Source organism: Pristis pectinata, chromosome 21 (assembly GCF_009764475.1).
Source record: "Pristis pectinata isolate sPriPec2 chromosome 21, sPriPec2.1.pri, whole genome shotgun sequence".
NCBI lineage: Eukaryota > Metazoa > Chordata > Chondrichthyes > Rhinopristiformes > Pristidae > Pristis > Pristis pectinata.
The window spans coordinates 8,977,719-8,989,878 of NC_067425.1; the positions used below are offsets into that span (position 1 = coordinate 8,977,719).

Sequence of the window (12,160 nt, forward strand, 5' to 3'; positions counted from 1 at the left end):
TCTCAATGGTTGTGCGTCAGACTTCAGTTCAAAGTTAGGTGTTTCTGGGTGACGTCTAGATTGGTTTTCACTGTAATTCACTCTGTGGTTCAATGGTCTGCTAGAAGTTTCTATGTATAATTCTGAAGAATGACCACTTGGAAGGACCGGAGATTCTAGTATAACTAAACCTCATTAAGCACATAGATACTTTCAAGTGAGAAAAAATTGAAGGAGAAAAGGTGGGCATGTAGAAACAGCCAAAGACTGTTTTATTTTGAAAAATGTTTTCAAAAAATATGGAATTATCTGTGCTTTAAATTTATATTGAGAATTTGACTTTTCTTTACAATATGTAGGCTTTTGGGAAGACTTCCTACGAATGGTTTCAGTTGCAGTGTAGTAAATAGAAGAGAATTGCTTGTTAATGATTCCTGTTTGAAATTAAAATATATACATTTTATATTCTGTCATATTTAACCATTGATCAAAATATGGTCCTAAGCCATTGTTGTTTTAATGACTATTTAATCTCATTTGAGCTGAGAATGTAGACAACATAATAAGGCGTGTAGAACTTGTCCTGTGGTTAACAAGAAAATTGGTGTAAACTTTTAAAATGAACTGCTTATTGCTTCTATCTGATTGTAAAACCATAGCTTTTTCTATATTTGCAAAGTTCAATGCTTCATCTTTAAGAGTGAGTAACTCATGTCACAACTTAAGCCCTCAACAAAACATAATAAAATTATACTTTTAAGAAAAGAACTGTATAATTACTGACCCACGAAGCAGTGTGAAAGTCTGCTTTTGTATGTGGGACCCTGGATGTTTGGCTGCAGTCCAGCAGCAGGTGACCAGCATAAAGTATTGATTAAAATGATGTAGTCAAACTGCAACTACGTTTCTGTGGATTCAGCTTCAGCAGTGGTCATTTGGATGCAGCCATCTCCCTATGGTTTATGCTTGATAAAATGAGAACTTGAAATCTTTCTTTTGTATTTGAGTATTGTGGGGGGGGGTTGTTATGGGGGTTAATAGTCCTCAAAATAGAACATCAATTTAAATAATGTGGTGTAATTTTTAAAAATTTTGTTGAAAGTGAAAAATTGATTCTGTGGTTTAATCTGTATTCGAGCACTAAATTGTCATTGCACCAAGCCAATTATTAAATTTTACAATGAACTTTCATTAGGTTTAGGGAAATTTTAAATGAATAGATTATAACTGTAGTAGTGGTTTATTACAGAGACACAGTTACCTTTTAAAGATCAAAGAAGTGCGGATGATTGGAAATCTGAAATAAAAAATATAATGTAAATTAGCTGAGAATGTTCAACAGTCAGCAGAATTCTGCGAAAAGGAGGAGCGAGTTAATGTTTCAGTAACCTTTTATTGGAATGGGACAAGTGAGAAAATAAGTGAATTTCAAGTTACAGAGGGGAAAGACTGGGAGAATAAAGGGAAAGTTTGTTATAGTGAGGAGACAAAGGTTGTCTAGGTGGCATGATGCTTTTGGAGCTATCTAGTTAATAGATGAATGAGAGCAATCAGAGGGAACAAAACCCACAAAAATATGCGGAAAGCTGCTGGAAATATGAAACAAAAGTAAATGCTGGAAGTATGCAGTAGATTAACATTTGTATTACAAAGGTGGATGACCACCTATCAGAACTGGCAAACAGGAAAAGCTGGTTAACTTGATTGAAAGCATTGTGTCACCTGAACTCACGAGACTTTGCCCTATCACAGGTATTCCCTTTTGTTCTCTCCACCCTTCCTCCTCCACAATTTAAAACTCACATTTTCTCACTTCTCCAATTATGATGAAAGGTCATTGACCTGAAATGTTAACTCTTTTACTTTTTTCACAGAATGCTGTCAGACCTGCTCAGTAATTCTAGCATTTTCCGGTTTTATGACCTTAAGACAAATCTTATTTTGTTTAGCCCGTGAAGCATGAACAATTTTTCTTGTTGATACAATCAAAACATAGTCATTACTCCACGTTGACGGGCAGAATCAAAATGGAGTGTTCCTTTCTGTTCCTTCTGGCCTAATGGTGGACAAGTGAATTAAAAAGTCATGAAGGCAGATGCCTTGAGGATTTAACATGTTCTAGAGTGCAATTTGTAAAGTTCCTTTAAAAATTATGAATCCTGCTTTTAATTTCTCACAATTTACTTTTATTTCTTCCATAATAACTCTGTGGATTGCATCTGAAACTTTCGTTTTTTAAAAAAAAAATCTGGTAATATTTTTGACTCCCTAAATGCAAGCAACTGATTCAGAAATGAACAAGAAATGAAGCAGAGAAAAAATAAAAATAGCTGCTAATGAAAATGGGCCACTGTGCTTTAATTACAATAGTAATTAAATGTCATGACTGTGCTGTGAATGATAGTAACAACAAATTTGTACTTTACAATGCTATGAAAAATTACATCAAGGAGGAAAAATAATCTAGGTTAAAGGAATAATGAAATGATCCAAAAACCATGACTGGAAAAATTGACTGGTTGAAAGGATGAATATTAAGTAGATTTTTAAAGACTGAGATAGAGGCAGTGTGGCTGAAGGTTCTAGAAGGCAGGTGTGAGCTGGCATTGGTAGGATGAAGGGAGGAGTATTCACTGAAAGCCATTTGGATGATTGAAAAGTGCTGGAAGGAATTCAACAGGAGAGCAAGTTGTGCAAGTCGAAGATCTGAGCCAGTAAGGTTTTGAGTGTGAGCATATAACATCTGTGATTATTTGAGGTTAGTAGTGATGAGCAAGTTTGAAAAGTGTTCAAAAATGACTGCCTTTAGAGAAGTATTGAATGTTTATCGGTCTTGATGTCCATGATTTGTTAGCTTTGTAAATTGATCTAGATGGTAATATAATTTAAAATTGTAAAAGATTCAATGCAATTTACTAAGTGATTTAATCAGATGATGAACTGTCACCTGAGAGCAATTCGCCTGTGTTCAAAAGCAAAAACAAAACTGCAGGTGCTGGAAATCTGAAACAAAAACAGAAAATGTTGAAGGTACTTGATCAGGCAGCATCCACGGGGAGACAAACAGAATTAACATTATCTCTTTCTCCACAGATGATATGTGTTCTGATCTCCACCCATTTGTGTTTTTATTTCACCTGTGATTACATGTTTACAAGGTCAACTTTTCAAGTGGCAATTTTGTACAGTCTTTTATTATGGCAGGATGTACTTAGGAACAAGAGTGGGTCATTTAGCTCCTCAGGCCATTTCTACCATTCAATGAAGTCATAAATATCCATGACCCAAATCCATTCAGCACCATTTGCCTTGTTCCTAAGTAGCTTTGGCAACAGAAATCTAACAATCTTAGATTTAAAATTATTTAGTATTAACAATTGTTTGCCAAAACAAGTAGCAAACATTTTATTCCCCCAACCACTCCACTACCTTCATGTGAGTCAAAGCATTTCCTATCTTCACTCTAAACTTAAGAATTACAGTCAGGTCCAACTCTCTCCCTCAGACTAAGCCCGGCTAATAGAAGTAGTTTCTCTCGATTGCGCCTACCAGTTCCCTTTTAATATCTTGAAAATACAATCAAATTGCACCTTCACCTTCTAAATTCAAGGGAAGGTTTGTGTAATTTTATTTGTGTATTTGACATGGATGAATATTTCTTAAGGTGTGATACCCAGAAGAGATTGTCGTACTGTCAGAGGTTACAGCGGGACATAGATAGGATGCAAAACTGGGCTGAGAAGTGGCAGATGGAGTTCAACCCAGATAAGTGTGAAGTGGTTCATTTTGGTAGGTCAAATATGATGGCAGGATATAGTATTAATTGTAAGACGCTTGGCAGTGTGGAGGATCAGAGGGATCTTGGGGTCTGAGTCCATAGGACTTTCAAAGCAGCTGCACAGGTTGACTCTGTGGTTAAGACGGCATAGGATGTATTGTCCTTCATCAATCGTGGAATTGAATTTAGGAGCCAAGAGGTAATGTTGCAGCTATATAGGACCCTGGTTGGACCCCACTTTGGAGTACTGTGCTCAGTTCTGGTCACCTCACTACAGGAAGGATGTGGAAGCCATAGAAAGGATGCAGAAGAGATTTACAAGGATGTTGCCTGGATTGGGGAGCATGCCTTATGAAAACAAGTTGAGTGAACTTGGCCTTTTCTCCTTGGAGTGACGGAGGATGAGAGGTGACCTAATAGAGGTGTATAAGATGATAAGAGGCATTGATTGTGTGGATAGACAGAGGCTTTTTTCCAGGGCTGAAATGGTTGCCACACAAGGACACAGGTTTAAGATGCTGGGGAGTAGGTACAGAGGAGATGTCAGGGGTAAGTTTTTTTACTCAGTGGTGAGTGCGTGGAATGGACTTCTGGCAATGGTGGTGGAGGTGGATACGATAGGGTCTTTTAAGAGACTTTTGGATAGGTACATGGAGCTTAAAAGTAGAGGGCTATGGGTAAGCCTAGTAATTTCTAAGGTAGGGACATGCTTGGCACAACTTTGGGCTGAAGGGCCTGTATTGTGCTGTAGGTTTTCTATGTTTCTATGTTACTCCTGGTGTGTGGTCTAGTTAGGGCTTTGTAAAGCTGCACTTCTTCATGATGTAATGATCTTCATACATGGGCCCTTCTCCCTTTTTGAACATTTGTTCTTTTTTAACAGCTCTTGCTGTTTTGAGGGCACTCTGTTCCATCTTGCTTAGGTCTAAAGTGAGAGACCTTGTAGTTCTCTGTGTTGAAATCAGTTAGTTGCTTTTCTACCCCTTCACTTAATCTATTAATAGCTTTGTAATTTCATGGTTCGATTGACTCTGCTGATGCTGCCTTTTTTTTGTTGTATCATTGATAAACGTGGCTATGTGGTTTTTCAGTCCTATTATCAAAGTAGTTAATAACCATGATGAGAAGAGGCTTGAATGCATTGAATTTTCAGCTAAGCAAATTGTCAAAAATAATTAAATTTTTTCTATTTATTTATTGTAATGTTATTTGCTTATCAGAAGCTGGGTTTCCTCTCCAAAAAGATTGGGGAAGTATGTCTTGACCACAAAAAAGTAAAATTTAAGCTATGTTGCAAAGTTTCCTGTTTTTAAAAAAAACATTAAAAAATATTGTTACTTCCAGTTTTCTTTTTGCCCATTCAAAAAAAACCTTAATATCCAAGTTCTTTTTGGTTAGATATATTACTTGATTTAACGTTCCTATTCCTTCAAACTGTGATTTATCCTAAAAGGAAGCTTTTGTCCTTGAAATGCTGATGTTTTCCTGCATCCTCATCCTTGATGTCTTGTGTTAGAATGAGCATACTCCTAGGAGGAAGGTCATGAAGAATAAAGATGTTTTTATCATTGAAGGTAGATTTCATTGGCTTAGAGAAAGTTACTTGATTAGTACATGCTGAAATTAATGTGTCTTGGCATCCAGAAAGCTGTCTCCTAACCCAAGCGGCCTGATTATATATAGTTTTAGCTTGTAAATTTAACACACATTGGTGGAGATGTGGATTGTGAGGAAGGTTGTCAAAGAATACAGCAGGATATAGACCAGTTGGAAATTTGGGTGGAGAAATGGCAGGTGAAGTTTAATCCAGGCAAATGTGAGGCAAATTGGGACGTCAGATGCAAGAGGAAAGTATACAGTACATGGCAGGGCCCTTAGAAGTACAGGTGAATTGAAGTACAGGTGAATCTTGGGGCGCAAGTCCATAGCTTCCTGAATGTGGCAACACAAGTGGATTGGGTAGTAAAGAAGACACAAGTCATGCTTGCCTTCATTTGGCTAGGCCATTGAGTATAAGTGTCGGTAAGTCACGTTGCAGCTGTATAAAACTTTGGTTAGGCCACATTTGGAGTATTTTGTGCATTTCTGGTTGCTGCACTACAGGAAGGGTGTGGAGGCTTTGGAGAGGGTGCAGAAGTGGTTCACCAGGGTGTTAGATGGTTTGGAGTGTATTAACCATAAGGAGGGATTGAACAACCTTGGATTGGTTCCTCTGGAGTGCCGGAGGCTGAGGGGCAACCTGATTAAAGTGTATAAAATTTATGAGAGAAACTGAGGGTAGACAGTTAAGGCGGAAATGTCAAATCCAAGAGGGCATAGGTTTAAGGTGAGAAGGGGAAAGTTTAAAGGAGATTTATGAGGCAATTTTTTTTTACACAAGGAGTTGTTGGTGCCTGGAACATGCTGCCAGGGTAGTTGGATTGGCACCATGGTCAGTGCAGACATAGTGGGCTGAAGGGACTGTTCCTGTGCTGTTCTGTACTGTTCTGTATAAATTCAAAGGTTATTCTTAAGAACAATTTGTTATGTTCAAGTCTTTTTAAATATTCCATAAAAACAGTTTTGAGTAAATATTTTCATTTTCCAATTTACACTCCCCATTTTCCTGTCCTATTTGTATTGCATTTTGGATATTTCCAACATTCTGAAATTTCTTTCTGGTGGGGGGGTGGGGGGGGGAATTTTTTTTAAAAATCCCACTCACTTGTTTTCTTGTTCCATTAAATAGTTGTAAGTACATCTGCATGCCCAGGGGAATGAAATGGAAAGTTCCCCAGCCACGACAGTTTGAAATGCAGGGTACCTGGTCCTAAAAATAGCAAGTTGCAAATAAACTGAGTTGGCCGACATTGTTCATCACAGGATTCTGCAGTCATTTTTAGCTACCAAATTCTGATTTTTGAAATATGTGGATTACTAAAAGGGGGGAAGAGGATTTGAGTGTTGATGTTTTTATTAGTAATAAGTGCTTTCATTTTACTAGTGAAATATGTTATGATTTATATGCATCTTTTTCTAAATATTTAAAGGAATCCAAAGTAACTCTTTCAGTAGCACGTCAAACAAAAGTCAACCTTGCAACACATCAGGTTATTACATAATTATCAGAAACATCAGTGTCTACTTAGAACTCAAGTCATAGTTTATTAAGTTAAGCTTTGGGTTTATATGTTGTAAAATGTCGTATTGAAAAAGAAAGTACTACAACACGTTTTCTCAGTACTAATCAGCTATATACTGCAATGCATCAAGAGTAAAACCACACAACATGTTGGGTTAACATTGTTTGCCTGAAAGCATGTTAGAAATCTACAACTGTGCAAAATGATTTATCACATTGCTGATTTTGTAATTGATGAAATAATAAACTCCCAAAAAGTTTTAACCTCAATGCTAAGATACAGAATTGTTCCTGTGATTCTTCACTGGGCAATATGTTGTTCTCACCCATGAGATAGGGAAGGGAAGGAAAGCGAGATGACCCTGGTACTGTGCTATGAATAGCATTAAGTCAGCAGAATAGAGCCCTTGTGTTGAGATCTATATTGTCACTGACCAAAGAAATTGCATTTACACAACAGTGTTGAAATAACTTAAATTTATATTGCCCACGATGTGACCCCTAGAAAAGTGCTTGTGGTTGGTTACTGTTATAATGCAGAAAGCTCGGCAAACAATTTACATTCAGCAAGCTCTGATTTTAAGTGTTCTGACACTGTCCTATTGTTCAATGCTGATCCTCTTGAGAGTGCAGCAGTCCCTTGACACTGGCACTATGTTTGTCTAGATTATGGGGCTGAAGTCTGTGGGGGTTGTCTGGAGCCCTTAGACTTAAAATTCAGAGGCAACAGAGTGCTTACTGCATGGATTTTGGCCAAGGAAATGACAAATGGTGTTTCATCATACTAAATTCAGTACAATTTGCTGTCTAGCCAAACAGGAGAGCCCCAGGAAATGAGAGAATGTACCCTTTGAATTTAACAGATGATTTGTGTATTTGAAAATTTCCATTTGAAATTCAAACTGTACTGCTATAAAATGAATAGCATGCATAAAATTAAAGGTAAGTTATAGACTGATAACAATGATGCACTAATCATCATCAATCTACCTGAATATATTTTTACGGTGTGTACTTAATGATCAATAGAGTCTTGACTTGTTGAAATATTCCTGTTTTTTTAAAACCTGATGGGAGAGCTCAATAATTGTGTGTCTTCCATCTGGCTTCAGAGTACAGTGATCTAGGTAGCTTGCTTTTGAAGTAGTTCAAGAAAAACCCTGGGATATCATTCCATTATTTTCTCCCCCTCCCTTCCCAAAGTCTGACCACTTTTAACAAAATTTCCTACCATTTTTCCCCTGACTGGAAGTGGTCTGCAGTCAGGCGGCATCTGTGGAAAGATAAACAATTAACCTTTCAGGTTAAGGTTGGTCGGTTCAATCTTGGATGGTCTTACCTTTTGTATAATATCAACTGCCTCTATTCTGAATGGTAATTTTAAAACCTTGGCTTTATTATTGTGGTACAGTGTTGGAGTGATAGCAGAGCACACTGCAGTACAAAGCAGTGTTCTTTTGTTATTTAGGATGTTGATATAGTTAAGTCCTGCAGAATAACTGCCCATTCCTGTGGGAGATGCTTTGATCCTACATATTGCTACAAAAAGGGGATTTTGTAAGGAGTGTCTATGACAGGCTTAAATAAAGCTTTAAAATTGAAATTTTGATATTATACAGATGTGAGTAAGTAAGACGTCAACAATTCAAATATTGATTCCTGCTTTGTGGTAATTTCTGTGGTATCTTCCAAAAGTATTAAATTTGAGTGTTTTTGAAGGGCTGGTGGTTTAAGAAATGATTTAAGTGAAAGTATTAAATTGTGTTCAATAAAAACCAGTGATGTTTTGAATTTTTGTAACAAAATTTTCTTAGTTTTTGAACTGTCTAGTTTTAAGATCCAACTCTAGCATGATTTGGCGTTCTCTAATATTACAAGTAACTGGAGGGCTAGGAAAGTCAACCTTATCATTCTTCATTTTCTGTCTCATCCATTCTGTTAAATATTAGTTGCTATTGGTTTCTCTTGTACCTTCAGGTAGATGGCTAGAATTAGCTTAGGAATTGGTGGTTTGAACATCTCCATTCACAAAGTAGTTTCTATTGAACTTTCTTTTTTTAAAAAAAAGATGCAATGCTTACTTCATTAAAGGTATCCTGAAATTAAGGTTTTGAAGTGACCAGTTTGCAAAAACGCTGTCCATATCGCCTTTTGAGAGAATGGATATGTTCACATAAAGTAGAATAAGATTGAAATTATGCTTTCTAATTCTTGTAGTTAATCTTACTGCTAGAATTGATGTATCAAGTAAACCCACAATTATAAAAAAGATCACCTGGCACCAGCCATGTCAATTGAATAAAAAGATATGGATTTAATTTTGAGACATTTTGCTTTTCCTTAAAAAAAAAACTTTTTTGGGGTACTTTTGTCCGTGTGGGGCTTGCCTTTACCACCACTTTTTTAAAATGTTCATCTATCAGTGAATCTGCATCCTGTGGTAGTTTAAATTGCAAACACGTAGCCATTTATGATGTTAACTGAGTTTCTAATGGGGGACAACAAAATGGGCAATATTGTACAGTCAGTTTCAAAATGCTGATCTTTTGTGTAACTTAAAATTATTAAAAATTTATCTTGGTCTGCAATTTTAATTTTGCAACTAAAAATCAAATTTGTTATTAAGGATTTCCTGCCACAGGCACTAAATACTTGAGATGTGAGGCAGTTGACAATTTTGATAATTGACTGTAGTAAACACTGATACTAAGTTTGTGATCAACTGATAATTAGGACATATGATAGTCCAGATTTCTTGGTCTGCTACAAATGAATGGGATGAGACATTCAGCATAAGCCTGCTGTGAGCTTTTATGCCATAATTTCTGGTTTATCAGAGAGCCGAAACAGTGTGCATCCCTATATGGGGGATCTGACACCCTCGTGATTAATATTTCTCTTCATCAGATAGAAGAAACCTGATTGAAGCACAGATCCCAAACCTGGAAGTACAAGTTAGAATATGTAATTCATTGACAACCATGCGCAGAAAATTCAGTGGAGGTGATGAGAGGGAAGGAGTTAAGTCTCCAACAGTAGTTATAAGTGAAGGAGTAAGGTCTCAGTGGCAGTGGGTTGTTTGTAGTAATTAAGACTTGTTTTGCTGTTAAAAACACACTTATACTTGAATGGAGAAGTCCCAACTTTTTCTGATGTGTTTACTGGACAAGTTTAGCCACGTATTCAACTCCCATGTGATTGGTTGCTAATTCTTGGTGCGATATTATTGGACTAAAGTTTCTGCAGGAGCAGAACAATTTTCACATGTTACTAAGCATGGAGATGGTAGTAATTGCTGTTCAGTTTGCTTCTAAATAACGAGTGATGTTCTCCTTGCTGCTGTTCTTAACAAAATCTGGTTCATTAATATTAATTACATCTGTTAAATTCTATGCATTTTTACTTAAAGGCATTGTTACTGTAGGGGAAAGGAACATATATTCTTTCTGAAAGTCTGCCTTTAAACCCAATTAACTTGGGAATATTTTGAAGAGCAAATTTTTTTATTTCAGAAATATCTGTAACTTGAGAAGAGCACTCTGTATTGGTCGAGAATGATGTTTCCCTTTCTCATGATGATCTTCATAATGCATCTCAAACTCTTTTGCCCCACCCACAATCTTACCTTCTTGGGTATTATTCCTGTTCCAGGTAGTTATTTAAGCTGGACCTGTTGGTTTAAAATTTACTGTGTTTTCATCCGTATCTCCACTTGGTCTACTTTCACTATCTACTTTCACCTCCATAACATTCCCAAATCCACTTTTGCCTCAACTTATTTGTTAATGAAATCTTCAACTATGCCTTTGTTATTTGTAAACTTGGCTTTGAATACTCTTATGATAACTTGTATGTAAACTTCTCACACAAGTCTCAGCTGTCTATATCTTAACTTTCTCCAAATCTTGTTTACTCATTCGGCTTGTGCTTGTTAACCTGCAGTCTTAATATACTTTTCGCATCCCTCCTGGCATCTCTCCAGCAAATGTCCTCTGATAGTACATTCCTGTATAGTGTAGTTCTTACTCCTTGTGCATTCTGGCTTTAATTCCTCTGGTATATTAGTAATCGTTCTAAGTTGCCCTTGCCTAAGCTGTAGAATTCCCTCCTTAAGCTCACCATCATTCTGTCTTCCTTAAAGGCATAAAACCTACATTTGATGAGTCTTTGCTCATCTGTCCTGACTTGTATGTGAGTTGGTGTCAAAAATGTATTTTTTTTTGGTTTGGTGATTTGTCCTCTTTAGTGCTTCAGGATTTTGATTACCTTTTGGCATGCTATATTAATGCATATTGGTGCTTGTTCAGAGACTGACAGTTTTTGCTAATTAATATTGAGTTGTGGACCGCTGTGCTCATGTGAGATTGTGCCTAACAGGCATTGGACTGAAACTATCAGAATGAGTTTAGTTAGCAGCAGAAATGGAAGATTAATATGACAACCAGCTGTAAAGATTAAAATTAATTGGTCTAAGCTGTCTTTCCACTGATTTTGGCAAATTCTGATGTAATTTTTGCTCCAAAAATTACATTTGTGCAAAGTTCAATAGGTTTCAAATAAGTCACATCCGTATATAGTTTGATGTATTTAGCTTACTGTAATATCCAGTTCTTAAAAATTGAGTTTGATTTTTGTAGGTGTATAATTTTCAAGTTGTTAATTGATCATTTTAACTGTTTACTAAATGCATTATACTGACTAACCAGAATTCATTTTTTTTAAAACAGGTGAAACTTGTCAAATACATCAGTAAGCAGTTACAGTGCAAGCGCAAGGTACCACCTGGTGAGAGAACCTCTGAACTGGAGAGCTATCCTCGACTAAGTGACTGGTTCCATACAATTAATTTAAGAAAAGAAATATTACAGGTAGGTTGAGTTATTTTATCTACATATATAATATTAATAGGTAAAGCAATGTGTTGTTTGTAATAGTTTTCAAAATCTCATGACCATTCCTAATATTTCCCTCAACTTGGAATGTTTACATGTTGAAGTGCACATAACTACTATTTATTTGGTAGAAGAATAGTGCCACCCAAGTGGACACAAATGGGCATTTTACTTGATGCATTAGTGTTATGATTCTAAAAAATTCTACAGTGCCACCCAAGCGGACACAAATGGGCATTTTACTTGATGCATTAGTGTTATGATTCCAAAAAATTCTACAGTTCAGCTGGCCTGTAATTTGTAATTGATTGTCATAACGTTTTGAACATTATGCTGTGCTCTGAATCATGACCTCATGTATTACCATAGGCCAGAAGCCAGTGTGCTTTT

The 12,160-nt window shown here is 36.5% G+C and overlaps 1 protein-coding gene across 11 annotated transcripts in view; it reads left to right on the top strand.

Moving 5' to 3' along the window:
• The window catches only part of LOC127581165 (kinase suppressor of Ras 1-like), a 159,173-nt gene that overhangs the window by 79,980 nt on the left and 67,033 nt on the right, over nt 1-12,160 (top strand). For all 11 annotated transcript variants that reach the window (XM_052035229.1, XM_052035230.1, XM_052035223.1 and 8 more), the window contains one exon: nt 11,606-11,746. In XM_052035229.1, the coding sequence (XP_051891189.1) occupies nt 11,606-11,746 (141 nt within the window). The remainder of the gene's footprint in view (nt 1-11,605; nt 11,747-12,160) is intronic.